The sequence below is a fragment of the Apus apus genome, chromosome 2 (genome assembly GCF_020740795.1).
Source record: "Apus apus isolate bApuApu2 chromosome 2, bApuApu2.pri.cur, whole genome shotgun sequence".
NCBI classification, from domain to species: domain Eukaryota; kingdom Metazoa; phylum Chordata; class Aves; order Apodiformes; family Apodidae; genus Apus; species Apus apus.
The window spans coordinates 135693259-135715937 of NC_067283.1; the positions used below are offsets into that span (position 1 = coordinate 135693259).

The 22679-nt window shown below is 41.5% G+C and overlaps 1 protein-coding gene across 1 annotated transcript in view; it reads left to right on the plus strand.

Moving 5' to 3' along the window:
* GRHL2 (grainyhead like transcription factor 2) overlaps positions 1-22679 on the plus strand; it is a 58055-nt gene that overhangs the window by 17758 nt on the left and 17618 nt on the right. The window contains exons 7-11 of the mRNA XM_051610299.1: positions 1349-1460; positions 6770-6864; positions 15313-15471; positions 22070-22157; positions 22248-22384. Coding sequence (XP_051466259.1) covers positions 1349-1460; positions 6770-6864; positions 15313-15471; positions 22070-22157; positions 22248-22384 — 591 coding nt within the window. The remainder of the gene's footprint in view (positions 1-1348; positions 1461-6769; positions 6865-15312; positions 15472-22069; positions 22158-22247; positions 22385-22679) is intronic.

Here is a 22679-nt window from a genome sequence, read left to right on the forward strand (position 1 = left end):
CTGAGTGACAGAACTTAGAGGATTGTGATCCATGGAGCAGGGTTGAGTTGGAGGCCTGTAGCCAGAAGTGTTCCCCAAGGGTCAGTGGTGGATCTGGTCTCATTTAACATGTTCATCAGTGACCTAGACAAAGGGACAGGGTGTATCCTTAGCAAGTTTGCTGATGATACAAAACTGGGAGGATTGGCTGACACACCAGAGGTCTGTGCTGCATGACCTGGACAGGATGGAGAGCTGGGTAGAGAGGAACTTAATGAGGTTCAACAAGAGCAAATGTAAGGTCCTGCACCTGGGGTGGAACAATGTCATTCATCGGTATAGTTTCATCATCACCTGCTGGAAAGCAGGCATGAGAAGAAGGATCTTGGAGTCCTGGTAGGGAGTAAGTTAACAATGAGCCAACATTGTGCCCTTGTGGCCAAGAAGGCCAATCGTATTTTGTGATGCATTAGGACGAAAGTGATGAGTACATCAAGGGAGGTCATCCTCCCCTTTATTCTGCCCTAGTGAGGCCCTATCTGGAACACTGTGTTCAATTTTGGGCTCCCCAGTTCAAGAGAGACAGGGAACTATTAGAGAGAGTCCAGCAGAGGGCAAAAGAGATGACTGGGGGATTGGAGCATCTCCCTTATGAGGAAAGGCTGAGAGAGCTGGGAGTCTTTAGCCTGGAGAGGAGAAGGCTGAGAGGAGACCTTATTAATGTCTGTAAATATCTAAAGGGTGAGTGTAAGGAGGATGGAGTCAGGCTCTTTTCAGCAGTGCCCAGCAATAGGACAAGGGACAATGGGCACAAGCTGAAACACAGGAAGTTCTATCTGAACATGAGGGAAAACGTCTTTACAGTGAGTGTGACAAGACACTGTGGAGTCTCTGGATACGCTCAAGGCCTGCCTGGATGCAGTCCTGAGTAACATGCCCTAGGGGATCTTGCTTTAGCAGGGGGGTTGGACTAGAAAATATCTAGAGGTCCTTCCAACTCTGACAGTTCTGTGATTCTGTGTGATTCTTGAATCAGAATTGGAATTGGGGATCCTCTGACCTTGAAATAACCACTTTTTACATAAGGGAACTTAGACTTCTTAAACCTAAGAATACGATTTAATTTATTTGAACTATTAAGAACATAATCCTAGGCACTGCATTATTTGAAAGTTACATTTATTCTGCCCTGGATCTTTGAGTGCATTGCAATATCAAACTGGAATAGAACCCAGCAATCTTCTGCAATAAAAGTACTGGGGGAGGTTGGTGACTGGATCAGCATTAGAGGCATATGGGAGATTTTAATTTTTGTGGGTTTTTTATTATAAATTATACTAACTAATGCAACTTGTGTTGATTTTTTTAGAGTGTGGTCATGGTTGTCTTCAGTGAGGATAAAAACAGAGATGAACAGCTCAAGTACTGGAAATACTGGCATTCTCGACAGCACACTGCTAAACAGAGGGTCCTCGATATTGGTGAGTGTAAGAGGATCTCCAGATGTTCCACGAAAGACTGCAGAACATGGAAATCTCTGGTACCTTGCACAGGAATGTGGTGGAATATATTGTCAGTGGCTGCAAGTCTTGTTCCACAGTTTTTAGTAATGGCTTGTTGCTGCTAGGACTGGCCTAGGGGATCTATGATGCAGGATGGAGGCTGTGCAGAAGGAGTGGTCCTCAGTAGTCACAAAGTAAGACTGCCCCTTGCATGTGTAGTGAGTGGTGTTCCACCTTCTGATGCTGGGAAGTCACAAGCAGAGTGTTTGTTTCCTTTAGTTTTTCAAAGGCTGATACGTTCTTTGATCCAGTAATAACAGCAGCCCACATAACAGTTAGGATGTGTAAGTGCAGCCTGAGAGCGATGATGCTATCATTATGGTGACTGCGAAGGAGTCTTATAGCCCCAGTTTTTGAGTCTTGTAGGTATCGGAGAGAAGTGAGGGAGAAGGGAGCTCTGGTGTGCTATCCTGAGAGACCTGTTTATCGTTCATCCCATCTAAGGTATTTACAAGCCAATTTCACCCACAACTGCCCTGTCCGCATGCTTGGGAGATTTTAGCAGAGGAAGAACACGTACCTGCTGCCAAGGAGCCTGAAGTTGAAATCTGTGGGAGTGTCTAGACATCAAGCGCTTCTCCCCTCCCACGTGCAGTTTACACACGCAGCCATCTGCAGCGGATTCCAGTCAAAGGAGTCGGCGAGACCAAAGCAGACAATGTCTATCTTGTTTTGACCGCCTGAGGGAACCAAACCATTGAATGGCAGGAATGAGAGGGGGCAGAGCAGAGGGGGAAAAAAAGCCTAGTTACTGGGAGAGAGCAATGCAAGACCTCAGAGGGGATCAAACACCTCAGTGCTGGGAATCAGTCCCCAAGTGTTCTTACTCATGCACTGCCTTTTGACTTTCAAATGCTTCAGTCTCCACTTGAGGCTGGTATTATTTAAAGTCAAGTGTGTTTGGTCAAAGCAACTCGTCCTGAATCTCCTCTCTGCCTCCTGTCATCATAGTTCTGGCTGAACTGTTTAACAGTTTCCCTAAATTTCTATTTATTTATTTATTTATTTATTTATTTATTGTTCCTTTGGGATAGTTAAGGCAGTAAAACCTCCACCCCAGACCAAATGACTTCTATCATGACACGTTAAAAGAGCAAGCATGCCATGTCACAGCTATGTCTGAAGGCTGCCTGTTGTTTTGTGCTAGTCCCTACAAGCTTGCAGTGTTAATGCTCATACCTTCGAAGGTATGTGCTGAGGAGCTTGTTCCACTGCAGTGCCAACACCCTCTGACTCCACTGCACTCATGGTGTACCAGCGCATTTCAGTCTCCTTACCTGAACGAGTCAGCTTTTGGTGCATATTCTGTAAAGCAGTGCTCTGCAAAACAAGTGCAGTACTTGACCTGTGTGTTTATCTGTGTTAGAGTGAATGTCTTTTATGTTCCCATTAGTTTGAGATGAAGTAGGTCTGTGCTGACTTTTGAGGCACTCTGGCTCGTATTCTTTATTTGGACTGCAAACACGGGCAAAGCCTGGAGTAGTAAGAGTTACTGATACAGCACTCCCTGTCAGATGTAAGAACTGTAAGAGCACCTAGATTTTGCTCAGTAGTGTTTTCTTGAGAACAACTGAAATACGGCCTTTTCTTCCCAACATAATGTTTTTGAAGTACATGAAATTTTCCTTGGAACTTACATTGTGAATATTTGGCTAATTAGGCCAGAATGGCTCCCAGCTACCTTTCCCATACAAGCATCAAGCTATATTTGGCAAAATCTTTCCATTTTCTCATCATGATCTAACTGAGCAAGTTCACCCAAATTTGAAGTTAGCTCTGTTTTGAGCAGGAGTAGGGCTAGGGGTTGAACCAGATAACCTCCAGGAGTCCCTTCTAAGCTAAATTATAGTGTGGCTCTATGAAGATTTCCCTTCACATTAAAAATGCAGCCTCTTGAAGGGCTTCTGTAAGGAATACTGAGTCTGTGTCCAGGCCCTGTGTAGTTAACACAGAGAGAGAGGTGTCTATGAGGGAGAAGAGCAAAACCCAGGATATGACCTGGATAACCATTTAAACAGGCACTGAGAGAAACTTGCTAAGGGTGCAGGAGTGGGTGTCAGATTTGTCTCAGTTTCAGGGGATGGTCTGGCATCCTGCTGGTAGCCCTACTTCTCTGATACTTTGGATTTCAGTCTAAGTATCAATGATATATAAAGGGTTACTTTTGTATTTGGCTCCTTTAAAACTACCTGAATAGCCGTAAGTCTGTGTAACTCATTCCATAGATGTTTACAGTAATTAATCTTACATTAATTTTATGTTTGTAGCATGTGTTGAACATCTATAAATCTTTTAAAATTGTTTATTAATGCATTTTTAATCTAGAGTATGACCTTGTCCTGAGCAGGCAGAGGATGAAATTAATTTGGGACATTCTAGTTCTGGGGTCCTGCTATTCAGCCCTCAGATAGGGGTGATGACTCTGCTTGTGCTGCTTTCTCTGGTGGTGCAGGTCTCTCTGCCTTCTGACCTGCAGTTACATTCTGGACATCAGAGGAAATAGAGTGGCTTGTTCCCTCACTCCTGATGTGCAGGGGTCACTGCTTTAATTTGTTTTATGTGCTGGCTGGTGCACCCCCTGGGACGAAGGTGGTTGAATGGATTAGATGCACTACTGGGTCTGTAGATGCACTGAAATTAACAGGATGAGCATGTACTTACATGCAAGCAAGTCATTAGTGCTTGAGGAATAAACCTGAGGACTTGACACTTATTAAGCAAGAAGGAAGGGTGTTTTCCAGAAAACACTGTGTGCTGTTGTGGATTTTTCTGAAGAAGGAGGAAGACACTTTCACTGTTTAGCACAGGACTGGGTGAGGGGGAAGCTGGCGTTTCCACAGTGCTGTGACATTGGATCACTAGCTTTTTCTTTCAAAATACAGATTATAATACTAGATTGCAGCAAGTATTGATTGTTTATAAACAGTACCATAATTTGATAGATACTGGAACAGGTTCAAACACGGACATAAAGGGTGGATGTGGAAGCTTTGGATTTGGAATTATTTGTACTCCAGAGCTTTGCCCATAATTTTTTGCAGGATAGTTGGTATTATTCATGTGCATAATACAACAACCACTACAATGATATGTAATGGAGGCAAATGATAAGTGTTTAATGTTGAAATTTGCCATTATTTAATATGCAATTTACTCAAGAGTAAAAATTCCTGTAAAGCTATTTTCTTGCATGTCAAAGAACCCAAATTTTCTATTTCAGGTAACACACAGCAGCAAAAATGAAAAACTGTAGTCACATTAACAACTTTCAAATGTCCTTGGATGTAAATACTTTCTTAATCTACTGAGGATTCTTCTTTAATTACTTGTAAATTGAAGGGAATAGGATACACTTCTGCTTTTAAACAGCATGTCACATAGACACTCAATGAGATTTGTGTATAGCAATTAAGGGAATGGAGGCATGTGTAGGGGGAAGGGAAGGGCTGATGGGATGTGAGATTCTGACAGCCTTTTAGGAGAAGAAAACATGTGTCTTTACAAGACATCTTGTTCGTGTCTTTCCAAAGTGCACCTACACAGCACGCCCATATGCAGCAGTCAGTTGCATGAGGCACTTGCTGGTGAATCATAAATGTAAAGGGTGGGTGGATGTGTGCACATGAATATTAAACTTTTTATGTATCTTCTAATTCCTCTCATTTGCATTCCCACACTGAATTTAGGTAGTGAAGTCAATTACTTCAGTTAGAAAGGAGTTTTGAGTTCACAATGGGAAATGAAACCTTGCTGGCTCTCTCCAACACCGTGTTCACTTGCTACATCACGAAATATCTTGTGCTGTTCCTGTGGTCAGAATAGTGAATTTTTACTGTATCCAAGATAATTTCTGTATGCAGGCACCCAGTGAAATGCCAGCATCCCTGCATTTCAGATGAGAGAAAAGTAAACTGATTGTGCGTCTCGACTGTTAAATAATTCTTCTTGCAGCAATGTTTTCATTATAAATTATTTTTAAAACAAAATTTACCTATAAATTAATTTTTAAAGATGGACAGTTGATTATTAGAAAGGCAAAGAAAATTAATATTTAAACCATTCGAGTATCTCATTTATAAAATACAAAACCATCCTCTTTCTGTACCTGATGACAAAGCTAAGAATCAGTGTGCTTCTGAAGCACAGATTTGGGCAAATATTGGATCGAGATTGCTGCATGATGTAATCTCAACCCTCTGGCACCCAGTTCAATTACAGCCATTACAGGCCTGAAGGGATTCTAAGGAAATGTGTATGTCCCAGAGAGAGTTGATGCATTTGCCTGAAGAATCTGGGAGCTCCTTTAATCAAGCAGACATTACCTCCTTACAAACCTGCTCTTTGTCTTAATCTGTCATCAAAAAGAAGAAAGTGTGCTAAAGACCTGGAAGTTGTCTGTTTTAGGTGGTTTTCTGCCCTTACTGTTTTTGCAGGGGGTGGGTCATCTTTGAAATACGGACTTCGTCCCTTTTGCTTTGTGTTCCTTCTGAAATGCCACCTTATTTTTAATATTAACAGCCCTTTGGAAATAAGTGAGAAGAGGGTACAGATTTTATAGTCAGAAAATTTAAATATACTTTAGGTTTGGTTGCTGGTTTAGTATCATACAGATTTTGATTCTTTGTTTTCTGTTTTTTTCTTTTTTTTTGTTAGTGGGGTTTTTTTTTGTGTGTTTGTGTTTTGTTTGTTGTTTTTTTTGGTTTTGTTTTGGTTTTGGTTTTAACCAGAGATCCAGCATCCAGTGCAGTAATTCTTGGGAAAGTTGAAATGGCTGGGCAAGGAATGTGTACCACTGATTATTTCCTCCAGTGATACCTCTTAGCTTTTTAGAAAGCTTCTGTAGGATTTACCATAATGTCGTTTATTTATGTCAAGGTTTGCACAGTCCCTTTAAATGTTTCAAGAGCTTTTAGTTAATTTTCCAGTTCGGGCCATTACTTGGCCAAGCTAATGAATGCACCCACTCATTCCCACTAGTCACACTGATTCCTTTTTGAGAGCAAGCAATATTTCCCAAGAACATTAGCTAGTGATTTACTATGCATAAGACTCAAGCTGCAGTATATTACCTCTTTGCGATTAAGCTTGGTAATAATTCAGCATAAACACTACAAGACATAGTTGTGATGCATTAGGCAACCCAGCTGAAAAAACAAATATGTACTAGGAACTGTGAAAGAGAAAGTTCAAACTTTTTTCATGAGTCTTTTGTTTGTTATTTCTTACAGCTGATTACAAGGAGAGTTTTAATACCATTGGGAATATTGAAGAAATAGCATTCAATGCTGTGTCCTTTACTTGGGATGTCAATGAGGAGGCAAAGGTGAGGAAAAGCCATCCAGATGGCATCCCTTTATAAATACCATTCATCCTTAGTCACTGTTCCACTTCTCTTCTTTTTAACAAATAATAAGAAGGGTGGGTGAAGGTGAGAGAGCTCAGTCTCTGCAAAGCCAGGCAAACTGTGGTGTTTCACTAACCCCAGGGATTCTGGCCATCTGTACAAGACAAGATGGTACCTAATGGCTGTTGGGATAATATTGCATTTGTGTCTATATCATTGACAAATAGAGATGTAGTTCTGAGGCAAACATGCAGCACTCTCACAGTGTAGTTTTTTGCTTGTGTCCTCTCTTTGATTTTCCATTGAAAATATGTCCAGTCTGAGAAACAGTAAAAGTTATTTTCCTGCTTACAAAATTAGTGTAGGACAAGGTGAATATCTTCTTCTCTAAATTATCAACTTCCTTTCTACACTATTAGTATCTCCAATAATCAATATTCTGTAAGCTAGACTATGCCTTCCTTTGTGTTTGTGCCATTATTTTTTAGTGTTACACAGACTGTCCTTGCAGTTGGGAATGAATGTGTTTTTGAGAACTGGTGCTTTCTGCCTGTCTCTTTTGTGGCCAAGTACCCTCAGACGTGGGGTTTTGCATTCAGGGATGTGACTTCTGCAGTGGACCTATAAACGAGGACAGCAGAGCACCACAACAAGTTCCTTATAGGTAAAGTTATCCAAAGAGTGGCAGAGTGTTTCAGTTTTATAGACTACTGTAGGAGCAATGAAAGGCTGCCGGTAATTATAAGAAGGAGTTGGCCCCCGGAAAGCAAACAATAAAGGAAATAGGCTGTGTAAAATGAGTGGGGGTAATGCGGGACTATCAAGGACGTAGGAATAATAAACTGCTAACACTACTGAGCTTAGCAGACTCCTTGATACTGTTTTCTTGTTGGATACAAAAACCCCAGTGTTCAAGTAATGTTAAGGATCTTTCAAATGCAGAGATGTCTTCATGCATGATTCCCTACTGCATTTCTAACAGAGCCTTAGAGAGATTGCATAGAATGTGTTGTGGTCGCTTTAACAGTCACTGTCCTGACTTGCTGACTGAAGGTGCTGAGGTTCATAGTAACAGTGATTTTAATCTCTGATGCACATTTTAAAAGAACAGAGCACTAAAGAAAATACAATAGTTCTGAAAACCACCTAGCTCTTTCAAAAGCTGGCCTTGGTAAACAAAGTTCTACTTGGCTCAGTTGCTAATGGTACTATATTTATTCAAGTAATGATTACATTCTCACCACCCCAGATATTCCTCTATTATGCGATTCCATTTCAAAACACAGCAGTATGTTGTCCTCTGCAGTCTTAACAGATTACCATTGTGTGCATGTGATCATTATGCAAACAAATACGGGTTTGGGATCTCCAACATGACGAACTTTCCCAAGGACATTTACAGAAGCACTACCAGGGCTGGAACATGGCAGTTTCATCCCACCAGCAGCTGCCAAATCCACTGCCAGGGCTGGCAGATCTTTGACACACTTGCATTTACAGTTTCAAGCCAGACTTAGCAAGACACCCTGTTGATCTAGGAGCAAGAAAGTCACATTGGCTAATGTCAGGTGTTATCCTCAGCTGTTTTGTTCTAATCTCGTGCCATTCTCATTGCTTCTGCCTTGGGTGCTGGAACATTAAGAACACAGCTATCACAATGATCCCATGAAATACAGAAGATTTTAAGATAATGACTGTCTTATTGTTGCTGGATTAAAAAAGTGTCAGGAGTAAAATTTAAGAAAGCACCTTGTATTTCTGTAGGAAGTAGTCATTAAAATGCAAATTGTCTTATACGTATTTATTTTGGGGGTAGTTATAAAATAACTGGTCTTTTAGGAGCTTGAGGTGCAAATGTATTGATAAAAGCAAGAAGATTCATGATGTACTTTGGTATTGGTCTATCAAGCATAAATCAGTTTGTACCTGTAAGCTTATCACTGTGCACTGAAGTGTTTCCTTCCCAGCACATGTGTGCACGTACCCACATGCTTGCTCTTATTGTAGAGTCTTAATACAATAACCAGTTGTTCTGGGTCTGGGGATTCCCATAGGATGCCCCTGCAGTGTTTAAAAGTTGTGGACTCTGAGGCACGTCACTGAAGGCTGTTTTTTCTCCAAAAATTACCTCATCCTAGAGAGATGAAGAATTTCAAGGCCTAATTACAGACTCTCTTTTCTTAACCTTATTGAATGATGATCTTTAAACTGGGTTCATTGTTTCTGCTCAGTGTTTTTTTTCCCTTTTTACCACAATTTCAAGATTAAAACTTAACCTCACAGGCACAAAGACCTTCCTCTTCTGAGTCAGACAAAAGTGGCACAGAGCAGTTCTTTCCAGGGCCTCTGAGATGTGATGAAGCGCTCTACTGGCCCGGGAAGAAATAAAGAAAACAGAGACCGACCGTTGGAAATGCACAGGGGAGCAGCCTTGAAAAATCAACCAGAAGCAGCAGAAATCACCCAGCCAAATATTCCTGTCTCTCCTTAGAGACTGAACCGGCATCTAGGAAGACTTATCTGGGGCATCAGATTTCTCACTTTCCTACTCCACCTGGAGGGTAGCTGATTTTAAGACAGATTTCTCCTCCCACACTGGAGCAGAGCAGTACCCCCCTCCTGGAAGCCCTTCAGGGTGAGGGTATAACAGTGTGGGTGTGACAGCCAGAATCTGCCTGTTAACAGTGAGTCTGCTAAGCATTTGTAAGGCAGCATCTCAGTTTGATCTTGCATGGAAGAAACATGCATTCAGAGTACAGGCAGAAGCCTCTCTAACCCCTCAGTAACATGAAGGGAGCTGAGGTGTTGAGCTCCAGCTCCTCATGCTCTGTTCCTCATCTTCTGACTGCTGCTTGGCAAAACAAGTCAGTGAAAGATGTAATCTTGTACATCATATGCAGGACTGTGGAATAATCTCACCATTGCTTTCTGTGGACTGAGAGTACAGCACCAAAATCAGAAACACCACTCTACTAGCATTTCCTTTACTGAATTTGGTTAAAAACAGCAGTCCCTTTGCCTTCTGGCAGAGCAGAGCTAGGGCCTGACACATCCTTTACTTTTCTAGAACTATGTCCTTTTCTGCTGGGGTCGTTGTCTAGAGATCACTGTGGGGCTTGTTGTTCAGAGCAGGACACAGGGAGATGAGGGGAAGCGTTGACAGCCATGTCATACTCTTCTTGTGCTGCCTGGAGACAAAAATAGCATGCAGTAAGAAAGCGGAGGTAGTAAGAGTACAGTCCGTCTTTGTTTCACTCCTGTATTTACTTCCATATATAAATATGAAACATTTATGGACAGGGTGATTTGTTGGTTCCCTTTAGTTGAACCTGAATTCTATGTTTGGTATTTTTAAAGGAGTTCTTTTAAAAAGAGGTGAGGAAACAAACAATAATTAACAAGAACTGGCTGACTTTTAACCTATCTTTTAAAAAGTCTTTATGATATGCTAGAAGGTAGTTAGCTGCTTTGCTGTTGCCCTACAGAAGATTTTGCTGCAGCATCTGGCTGGTTGACAAAGTTCTAGTGGAGGCCTATCAAATAGAGAGCTCAGCTTCCTTTTTGATAGACATAAATCTGCCTGCTTGCAGTTTGATTGCTGACAGAAGTTAGTTCACAAGAAAGATAATTAAGAACCAGAACTCTCCTGACCAACGGAGAACATCTTTGTCATAAATCATACCAACTCTTTGATAGCCTTCTCTCTGATTAATACTTCGCTCATTTAAAATGGTTAGGATGATGTTACTCTGAAACAATACACTGATTGTATGTTTTTTATGGAAAGTACTTCTAAACTTTTAATTTGAAGGTGCAGCTTCAGTGAAGAGTTGCTAAAGAAAAATGTCATCTTAAAGCAGACAAAACAATACTTTTTACTGATTTCTGCAAAGTGCTGCAGCTTGGACGTGTGGTAAACAGGCATATTGGCAGATGTGCTATTTAGGCAGGTGCTGGCACATGCTTTTTGGTGCGTACAGTAGTTGTGTGCTGTGCAGTTGTTTTGTATACTTGCGTGCAATCATTGTCCTGCTATATTTAACTGAAATGTAGATCTTTAATCCAAAGCATGCTGTAGCCTCCGGGAACCTTTCCAGTTATTTAATGAGTTTTGGCATAGCCCATACAGTAATAAGCTGCATTTTCAATGGGTGAGTGATTTGCAGGATTAGGTTCTTAGACATTGTGAGCTGAAGTGAGCTATGATCCCAGTGGGCACAACTGTAAAATCAAGCTGACAGAGCAGCAGAGTGTGGCAGTGATTTGTATTGTGACAATCCATTTTTCTTTAACATTACTGGCAATACTTATGACAAGCTTTGATTAGGTTTGACAATTAGTTTGTTCTTACTTATTAATTTTCTTCCTAACTTAGATCAAATTTAATTTCATTAGGGAGGAAATAAATATATTCTCTACTCTCAAATTATAAAGGTTGGAGGAAGATACTTTGTTTGGGGGAATTAGTACCAGGAACTATGTAGACTTGTCAACTGGTTTAATAAAGTATGTCTCTGTGTGTGTGTGTGTGTGTATATATATATATATGTCTTGCATGCACACTCACATGTATATGTTAAAGAAGAGTTGACCCGTGGTAGCAAATAACGTTGAAATTTCAGTGTCTACAAATGGTTCAGTAAGTATGCATCTAGGATTCAAGGCAAATGTCATTTTTATGTAGTTGCTGGGGTGTGGTGTAGGTTGAGGAACCTTCAAAAGAGTAGTGTAAACATTTGCTGGAGACATTTGTATTGAAATACAACAAAGGTCTTACCTTTGTATGGGATTTATAAGGTAATGGCTGGCAGGAGAAACTATAAAACCACACTTTCTGTGCATATGAGGAATGATGGGATTGATGTTAGTCATTTAAGAGACACGTAATTTAACTCTTTGTAATTACAGTCTGGAGGAATGAACTACCTTAAAACAAGATTTTGTAAAGACCCACCACCCAGGTGTAGGTTCTCTGTATTGCCAGTATTCAGTAGAGAAATTGCTGGAAGTTTCTGTTTTTGCTCTATAACACACTCTTTCCTCCCTTCTGCCCTTGGCTCTTTCTGAGATGATGTGAGCCAGAAATGTAAATAATAATGAAAGCCTTATATTAGAGGTTTCATTACTGCAGACCTTTAAAATGTATAAGCTGAGAGACCACAGCAGGAGTCATGTTGGCTGGATTAAATGATAAAACGGGAAATGCGTTTCTGGGCCTTGCTTTCACTTAAGGCAGGTTACTGTGTTTGTGTCTTGTACATCGCTAATTATGCTGCAGTGTTTAACAAACACTCAGTAATTCACATAATAGCAGCTACACTGGGGAAAAGTGCCTTTCCCAAAAGAGAGAATGCTTTTTCTGGACACGGTCTATAACAAACAGAAGAGTTGTCGTTATCTTAGGCCACTTTTGAAACTTTCTCAGACACCTAATGCTTCTCCAAATTATTTTTTCATTGCCAGTGGCATGCCTGAGCTGGAGACTAGATGGGTGGAACTCTATCATTAATTGTTGTAATCTAAGATATGCTGACATTAAAAAAAAGAGACATCACTATAATGACAACCCAAACTTGTTCCTTATAGCAAAACATTGCTAAAATCTAGTTTGCACAGGAAAAAAAAAAGTTTGTAAATGAATTCAGGTACAGCCATAGTTACATCCATTAAAATAGTTCTAAGTCAAGTATAGACAGGGCCCTGGTGAAAAAAAAAAACAACACAACACAGTGATTTCTATTTTTGCTACTGTCATTTCTACTTAACTCCACATTTTCTAACCATGTAACTACCAGGCAAGAGATGAGAGCAAGGAGGCTTTTAAACCAGAGTATTTTCCAAAAGGAAAATGGGTAGAGCAGGACTTAAACAACCTCACAGGGAGCCAAAAATATTTTGCTCGTTGTCTTATTGAGAGTGGGAGTATCTGCGTTATGGACAGGAGCTGCAGAGGAAGGAGAGATGAGGGGTGTAAAGGGCAAAGCAGGCAGTGCTTGGACAGGCAGGTGAGATCAGAGCAGACAGCATTCCTCAGCCACTGCCTGGAGGAGGTGAAGGTTCCTGGGCAGGGCAGGGGCAGACAGAAGGGGACTCTCCAGAGGGTTCCCCAGCAGCCTGCAGTTCACTGCAGAAGCCTTCTGCACCACGGTGTTGAAACGGGTACAAACCTTCAGTCATGCAAAGAAAAAAAATCCATCTAAAATCAACTCAAGTATCAGAACTTATGCCCTCTTCGCCACTCCCTCTGCAGCCCCCATATGTTTTCCAAATCCAAAGTCAGTGTTGTGCTTTACAGAAAAGCTAATAGAAGTTTGCGTGGAGACAGAAAATTTTCCCTAAAATAAATGATCTGTGTTAATTCGAATCCATCTGTCTATCTGTGAAGTGCAAATGATATGACAGAAAGTATAGTATGCTTCATGTGCATGAATGTACAGTTACTGCTCCTCTGAGACATCCTGATGTATTACAGTGTCAGGATAAGGATATTGAATCTTACAGCATCAATCTATTATTCATGCTGAATAATCTGTTATTGCTGTATGGGGACTCTTAATAAAGTCTGTCTTCCCCAGCCGCTCCTGCTCTGAGGCTCAGTGTTTCTGGAGGCAGCGGGACAGATACGCAGCGTATGTCGCTGATTGAGGTGGAACAAGGCCTTTCTTTACTTCTCAGCTGAGTGTGAAGCAAAGGTGGTGGGTGCACAAACTGCTGAGCCGATGCAAAGCCTGCATGTCCCCTCTCACATTTTAAAGTACAATTTGGAAAATCCCTCTACAGAAGTGTGGGCTAAAATATAGCAGAACTGGACTGTGTTTTATGCTAGACCTCATTGCACTGCTCTGTGTTCACACAGACTTTAAAGCATTACCCTGACACTGTAAAGGAATCTCAAGGCAAATGAAAATTCAGGCCGTTATATTTCGAAGGCATATGCACGCATATCCACACTTACCTTTGGAGCTGGAGGAGACCAAGTTGTAATTTGAAACAGAAATAACACTATCAGCTTCAAAATCAGAGTTTCACCTAGGGCCCTTCCCCGCCTCCCTGCTCTCCTGGCAGTTAAAGTTCAACTATTTCATTTGTAAATGCAGCTCTGTGATACCATCAGAAGCAGAAATGCGGAGGTGCCATTAGCTCAGTCAGGCAAACAAGCTACTCTGGCTCCATCATAAAAAACCTGACTAGTGTTAACTTCTGCCATTAGGGTAAAATATCCCTCAAACAGCCCTACTGGAACCCTTCTCTGTTCTCAGCTGCCTCCCTTTTAGGGATGGTGGTATTCGGGTCACTCAGACAGGCTTTTTGTTCTCTTTGTGCATATCCCTCTGGGGTGGGATACTTGGTGATGGACCCACCAGGGTCCAACCAGGACAGAGACCCTTCTGCCAGGTGCTGTACAAACACATGGCAAACAAGACACACCTTTTCCCCTAGCACCAATGGAGGTTAGAGGGCAGGAGGTGACTAGTGACTGTCAACAGACATAAGTAGGTACAGAAGGAAAGCACGAGGTTGTTTTCTGAGGCCAGGCTTGCCAGGAACTGAAGGCAGTGTCAAGTTGTGTGGATGCCACATGGCAAGGAGGACTTGTAAGAAGAGGTTTCACAAATGTTTGAGAAACTCCTTCCCTATATGAAAGGCAGGATAAGATGCATTTTTGACATTGAAGAAAAATAGTGAAGGACACTAAGTGAAGGAGTATCTGGTCATGGAATGGAGGAAGGAGTACTACTGATGAAAGCATGAAGACAATTAGGGGGTAGGGGAGGGTAGGACTTCTCTTTGGCCACACTGAATTTAAATTTTGTTCTGTCAGAAAAGCCAGACCAAACCATGGCTGGAAAGGATGATGCAAGATGGTCTTAATATATCTACATTAATAGTGCAGATGTACAGAGCAGCTCTGTAGAGCGAAGCAAGTCAGGGCTGAAGACCCAACATCCATGTGAGACACTTTTTAGGAGATTTTATCTCAGATTATCTGTAGACAGTTCCTACAGATTGAGCAACTATTAGCAGGTCAAACATGTGAGGCATGCTCCTAGGACACATCTTCTTCTGGTCTGTCTCTTCCAAAGAGAATCTGGCACATGCACTCTGAGTTCTCCGGTGTGAATCAAAGCACAGTGAGTTGCGGCAATCAAAAAATTCACCAAAAATGTAGACTCCTGACCCAAACTGAAGCATCAATACATGCCTTAAAAGTTTGTCCTTTTTCCCAGTGTGGGAGCATCTTTGCTGGATTTAGGACAGAAGTGGGGAATAAATGTGTGAACTGTAAGAGTGCAGATTGTAACAGAATTAATTAATTTTTTTTTTGGAGAGGTTATTAGCTTTTATTTTCCTGTTTGTTGTAATGTGTTTCCAGAAGTATAGTAGTTGTTTGTATCACATATTAAACGTGATCTCTCTGCCACACAGATTTTCATCACAGTGAATTGTTTGAGCACAGACTTCTCCTCACAAAAAGGAGTAAAAGGCCTTCCTTTAATGATTCAGATTGATACATACAGCTACAACAACCGCAGCAATAAACCCATCCACCGAGCCTACTGCCAGATCAAGGTTTTCTGTGACAAGGTAAGTGGAAAGCACAACTACTGTGGATGGAGGGGCAACCTTGTTAGGCAGTTTATTATTGCTGTATTTTAGACCTAATTAAAGGCTTTTTCTTTCCCTAAAGCATTGTGTTTTGTGATAGAATTTGGACCAGTTGTATCATAAATCTAACAGAGAATCATGTAATTATTTTACTGCTTTGCAGCCTTTTTGGCAGTGATTTCTCAGCTTGTGAGCAATAATTGGACTGTTTAAGGACAGCATGTTATATGTCATGATACAGGGATACAAAAAAAGAAATAGAAACCACAAAGGTAAAGACCTCTGATTTTAAGGTCAGTTCTGACCATAGGCTCACACAAGTGCCAGTCAGAAGATTTTACCCTTTCTGGCTCTCAAAGCCAGGATAGGTAATGTATAAACTTTGTGGAGAGGTTTCTGATAGAGAAATGCACCTTTCAGAAAGTTTTCTAAGCTCTCTTTTTGTGATACCACCAAGTCCCAGTGGTGCAGCTGATGTTCAGTGTGTTGTGCCCCCTACCTGAACACGTTCTGTTCTTTTGGAAGCTTCAGTTAGATGTCTATGTTGCCAGGATTTTCTTAATTAAAATAAACTGCAAAAATATGTTAGCTGTTCCCATTTTGCAGTTCAGTAACAATCACAGAATCTTAGGGGTTGAAAGGGACCTTGAGAGATCATCTAGTCCAACCCTCCTGCCAGAGCAGGATCACCCAGAGCACATCACACAGGAACGTGTCCAGGCGGGTTTTGAATGTCTCCAGCGAAGGAGACTCCACAACCTCTCTGGGCAGCCTGTTCCAGTGCTCTGTCACTCTCACAGTAAAGAAGTTTTTTCTGATATTTACATGGAATCTCCTATGTTCCAGTCCCATTGCCCCTTGTCCTATCACTGAACATCACTGAGAAGAGCCTGGCTCCATCCTCCTGACACTCACCCTTAACGTATTTATAAACGTTGACGAGGTCGCCCCTCAGTCTCCTCCAAGCTAAAGAGACCCAGCTCCCTCAGCCTTTCCTCGTAAGGGAGATGTTTCACAACCTTAATCATCTTTGTGCCTCTGCACTGGACTCTTTCAAGCAGTTCCCTGTTCTTCTTGAACTGAAGGGCCCAGAACTGGACACAATATTCCAGATGTGGCCTCACCAAGGCAGAATAGAGGGGGAGAAGAACCTCTCTTGACCTACTAACCACACCCTTTCTAATACATCCCTGGATCCCATTGGCCTTCTTGGCCACAAGGGCACATTGCTGGCTCATGGTCATCCTCCTGTCCACCAGGACCCCCAGGTCCCTTTCTCCTACACTGGTCTCCAGCAAGTCAGCCCCCAACCTGTACTGGTACGTGGAGTTATTCTTCCCCAGATGCAAGACTCTACACTTGCCCTTGTGGAATTTCATCAAGTTTCTCCCTGCCCAACTCTCCAGCCTGTCTAGGTCTTGCTGAATGGCAGCACAGCCTTCTGGTGTGTCAGCCACTCCTCCCAGCTTAGTGTCAACAAACTTGCTGAGAGCACACTCTGTTCCCTCATCCAGGTCGTTGATGAAAATACTGAATAGTACTGGTCCCAGTACCGACCCCTGAGGGACTCCACTAGACACAGACTTCCAGGTTTTTTTCCCCCTCTTTGTTTTTCTCACTCCTTTTGCAAAATATGGTTCTTTTACAATGGGTCTCCTCACTCCTTTGTGGGATTTGTTAAATTTTTTCAGCACCAAAAGATAGATCATGCCTTCACAAATCTGACAGTGTCATGATCAGCTGAGTAGAAACAGTTGCTCAGAAATTTTGTTGCAGTGATATTTCTTACATGTGAGTGTGACCATATTTCAGTTGAGTTTAACACCTACCAGCTTGATGACTTTAAACTTGCTGGGAAAGATATTCCAGAGGAGAACAGATGCCTAGATTCTAGTCGAGGTTCAGGGGTGTACATCTGTTAAGTGACTTGGAAATGTATCCAAATTAGTCTTGCCGTCTTACAAGTGGGAATAGGAGGCAAAAGGCCATGCCACAGGCTATATGTAGCATTAACTTTTTAATGGAAAGGGTAGGAGTTCAACTGTTCCAGGTCTCTGTGCTGCTGCACCTTCCCCTTTTTTCTGTTTGTTCCCCTGTTGCTGTCTTGATAAAAGGATCTTGAGGGCTAATCAGTCAGTTGTGTTAGTGGAGCAAAAACTTTGAAAGTAATGAATGTAAATGTATGCACTGTGGTCTTCTTGCAGTCAAAATGTTTTGCTTTTAATTGTAATTTTGAATGTCAAATATTTAGAGATTTGAAGCTGCAGCTGGATGTTAAAAGCTAAGTAAATATCAAAGTAAGAAGTCATTTTTATCTACCTGTTTTTGAAAAGCAATTGAAAAATCTGAATTATTTAAAAAAAAAAGAAGGAAATTTGCAGCACAAACTCATCAAGGGTGACCTGTAGACACAACTGGTGGAGATTTTGAATAATACATGTTCATTGCCTCTATTGGCTTAATTGGTACTTCAAATATAGAGACTACAAAGCAGGAAATAAATGTTGAGTCCTTTTAATTAAAACTGTCACAAAGTAGAAGAAAAGATCACAGGGGTAGTTAAAGTGTTATCCACATGAAAACTGTAATGGAAGTGGGAACTAGAGGGCTCAAGGGTATTGATTATGGGATATAAATCTGTATAATGTAAATATATACACACATACATGCACAGAAAGCCTATTAACTTAAAGCAGAGCTGAAAATGAGTTAAATGAATGAAAATTATTGAGGTCAATTCACATGTCAGTTTGTGCTAATTGAGTTTGTGCTAATTGAGACTTGGAAAGAGACTGAAGCCTGGTTTCTCCCCCACTTGCTCTTCTGTGGCTTTACTGACGTCAGTTTGTCACGGTGCTTTTCTAAGTAAAGACATAGTTGGAGAATTTCCACTTGCTGGTGGCACTGGGAGGACTCATCACGCTCAGAGGAAGGTAGCTGGTGGGGCTGGGTACCCTGGTCTTTCCAAGATGCCAAAAGTAACCTCCCCGTCCGTGGTTGAGGCAGTGCCAGGTGGAGAGTCCTGGCTCGGTTTCTCTGAGAGAAACCTCTAAAAGAGTCGCCCTCTAGTGACAATGGCAGGGTTTGCTGCCTGTGTGGGAAAGGACCCCGGGCTGAGACAATTATTGCCCACCTCTGTCATAATCTGTTGCAAAAATATTACAGGTTCATTAAAAAAAAACAACAAAAAAACAACACAAACAAAACACCCAACAAAACAACAACAAACAAAACAAACCTGCAAGCATATAATATTTTTTATGCATTTTAAAAGTGTGATTTGCACTGATATGCCCCAATCTGACAACCCCAAAGAGAAGCTGATGAGAAAAGACCCTGATTTATTACAATCATCTGGAGCAGAGGAGCTGCACATTGCATTCCTCATGTCTAATTACTGAAATGTATCTGAGTTTGAAACATGGAAGAAAAACTTTCTTTACCTGACAGTGTTCTTACAAATGTTTTGTTTTGTTGTTTGTTTTTTTTTTTCCTGCAGCGATGGTGCCTCTCTAGCACCAGTAGATATGTTTGTATATTAACTTGGATAAATTAAAGGTATTGGTGTCCAGTTTTTAAGAAAAACTTTTGCTGATAAATTAATGCCATCTAGCTGAACCAGCATAGCTCTTTTGGAAAGACTATCCCTGAAGAAATAAAACTGCATTAGCTAAGTGGTACATATTGTATGTATTTTAGTATTTACTCAGGCAGTTGCTTAAATTTAGTATTGATTTGCATATAAACTGGAGAGCAACACCAACTTGCATAAAATGTGTGCTTTGTGACATGAATGTATGGAGATAAAGGCTGCAAAGGATGTAATAATGTGCTTTCTCCCAATTTGTTCTCCAATATTTTGTCCCTGTTTATTTTCCAGTAGGCAATCTTCAAAGCAACTCTTACACTGCACATTATCTCAGTGCTAATTCTCTCTGCCCTTGCAATCTTTTTACCATGTGCAGATCACTGATACTGCATTATGGTAAGAGAATATAATTTTTATTCCTTAAGTAGGTTGTCAGGGAAACTTGCTACCAGGCCTATTTATATTTATATATTGCAAGATGCTTTAGCCAATGTTTGTGAAAGAACTGAGGATTCAGAGATTCTTTGACTTTCTATATGTTATTAACCTTCCTGGAAAGAAGCAGAAGTATTTGACTTGGCAAATACCGTAACATTGTTCCAAAATAAAGTAAATGAATCCTGTTTTCATGACTCTGAAAAACTACACATTCATTGGAATGTATGCAGTTCTTACCCTCTTGTCTTCAGCATTGGACTATCATAGAGAAAATGTATTATCATAGGGTATTGAGTAACTCTAATTGCCTATTTGTCTTCAGCTTTAGAGAGAAGGCTGAAGTCTGTGCTCCTGTCTTAGCAGATGTGGAACTCTTGTGCCTTGAAACAGGTGTACATTTGAGCTTCATAATCGTGATGGGAGTGGTCCTTATAATAGTAAGGACTTTGTTAGCCTGGAGCTAGAATGCAAGACGTAAGGTTAAATAAGCTGAAGACTTGGAAAAAAAATTTTTTTTGAATAATCTGAAATTCACAGGCTGCATTTTGCTAATGGTTAGTAGCAGAATTACTCGTTGCGTGTATACAAAGTCCAAACATCAATGAAAAAATTAAAAACTCATTCAATTGTTTGACTGGTCAGAGCCTAATTTTTTGGCCCTTTATGATAAGTGTTTTTTTTCTTCTATCCTGAAGACATATGCAAACTCTGATTTATTAGATTTTTGTGAAAACTGTCCAGTAGAAATGCTCTGGAATGCAAAAACTGTATTGTGGTCCATTATCTCAGCATCTACAACAATGATGTGTCTCGTGCAGGCTGGTCTGGCCTCTGCACTGTGCCTCATGGGATTCTCCTAGCTCAGATGGGATGGTTGGTGGTTTTGTGAGCATTGCAGCTGCTGCATTTATAAAGTGTCTGTGGCACAAATAAGCACTGGCAGGTGGGAATAGCTGCCCTGCTCACAGATTGCCTGCGTCCAAGAGGGTATCTTGCCTTGAATGAATGAAGACAAAGCTGTAAAGCTTTATCAAGTTTGTGGTAACAGAGAATTTCAAAGGAGGATCAGCAAAACATTTATTCTTCGTTGTGTACAAAAGGCTGAGTCCTCCTCAGTTTCTGCTTTTCTGAGAGGAATCTCAGGCTTGCTGCCATATAGAAAATGACTTTCCAGTTTCACCCCACTACCTGTGAGCAGTGGAGTGGCAGTCTTGAGCAGCAGTGAGGGGCTGTGGCTGCCTGGCAGAGCTGCTTCATGCAGCACAGGGCTCTGGGGGATGTGCCTTCTGCAGGATTGTGGCTGTGAGGCATTTTTTTTACTCCTTTCTACCAAAAAGCAGGTAGCCTTTACAGATACAAATGTACCCCTAGAAACAAATTTGATAAGGGCATGACTCTGAATCCTTTGTCTTCTGTGGTTGAGGTCAGTGACAATGGGATTGGGACCTGGGTCTGGAGGCAATCTTGCTGTTAGACAATTTCATGTTTCTTTCTCTGCATCTTTCAACCTGTGGAAATATATTGATAGATCACAGGAGTACACTTTTCCTTGCATTCTTTTCAAGCTTGGTTCATTGGCTCATGTGTGAATTGTGCCATCTTGAGTAGATATTTTTGGCTTTCCTTACCTCTCTACCCCCTTTCTTTTAAAGAAACTTCTAATTTTAGTTTTGAAAACAATCTTCAATTTTACATGCTGACTGTCTGGGAGCATATGGATCTTTAATACCCTTCACAACTTGACTATTCATATTTATAAAGTAAATTAGTAGAACTTCAAAGTAGGTGTTGCTGCTTTTTATGTCAATAACAAGTTTTATTTTCTAAACTTGTTGAAAGTGTATTTACATAATAGAAGCCTGCAGCTTCTCAGCAGTTCCTGGGGGCCTAATAGGGCAGAGCTACACTGCTTTTGAGTTTCTGGAGGGTTTCTCCCTGTTCGAAATGCCTGTATTTTTCTGTAAGAGCCCATGCACTTTTGGCAAGCTATCAGTGTAGCCTTTTTGGCACTGGCAAATCTCAAAGGTCTCTACAAGCTGGCCACAGCGGTGCAATGCCACCCCCAGAGCAGGTGAGTGGTGCAGAGTTTAGGGAAGGGCTTGGTACAGACATGATGTGAGATGATAGCAACCCTGCAGGTGTTCCACCTCAGTACCTGTGCAGCATATTGGGCCTGAGCGCCCCGTCCATCGCAGAGCTGCTGGGCTGGGGATGCCCTTGGCACAAGCTGTGGTGACAACAGCCCTGCTACAGTCTGCATGCTGCCTAGGCCGTCCATCCCATCTCCTCCAAGCCAGCATGTGGATATTTTCCTCTTGTATCTCCAGCCCTGGGGGCTGCTGGATGTGCCAGCCTGAGTTTTGAGCACAGGTAAGCAATCCGGTGCTGGCATGTTCCCAAAAACCTGTACAGATTTATCTGTAATGGGATAACCAGACTCTGTCTCAGCACTTCTGATGTGTCCGTCGCTGTAGTTCCAGGCATCATAAGATAAGATGCTCACAGGGGCCTCTTTGAATAATATCTGTGGGTTGTCTTTTTTTGCATCAGGGAGCAGAAAGGAAAATCCGAGATGAAGAGAGGAAGCAGAACAGAAAGAAAGGCAAAGGCCAGGCATCCCAAGCCTCCTGCAATAACTGTGAGTAAGATGGGCCTTTCTGGTCTGGGACTGAGTCACACTTCACATTCCTTCTCTCCTAACTGTGTTGCTTTGTGATCCCCCTGGCAGCTGAAGGGAAGCTGAGTGCATTCCCTCTGCAAAAAAAGAGTGATATCACCTTCTTCAAAACAATGGCTGATCTGGATTCCCAGCCGGTTCTCTTCATACCAGATGTTCACTTTGGAAACCTACAAAGAACTGGACAGGTAGGAAATGATAATGAGATGAGCTGGTGCCCACCTGCTGTCCAGCCACATGTGCTTTGAGGCAGGTTTTAGGAAAGCAAAGCACTTCTGGGGGGCCATTGGTTTCAGCTCTTGTTTTGGTAAATGCAGCAGCTCTTGGTGAGTCGTTTAAAAAAGACCTTACAAGAGACAAGTGCCTTTGCAGTTCTGGGTGTGAAAAAAGTTTATACATCATTAACAGCTGATAAGTTTGTGTTTGTTATGGTTTTGCCATTCTTTTGCTAGGAAGAAAAGCAGAACAAATGGTCAAGAATTT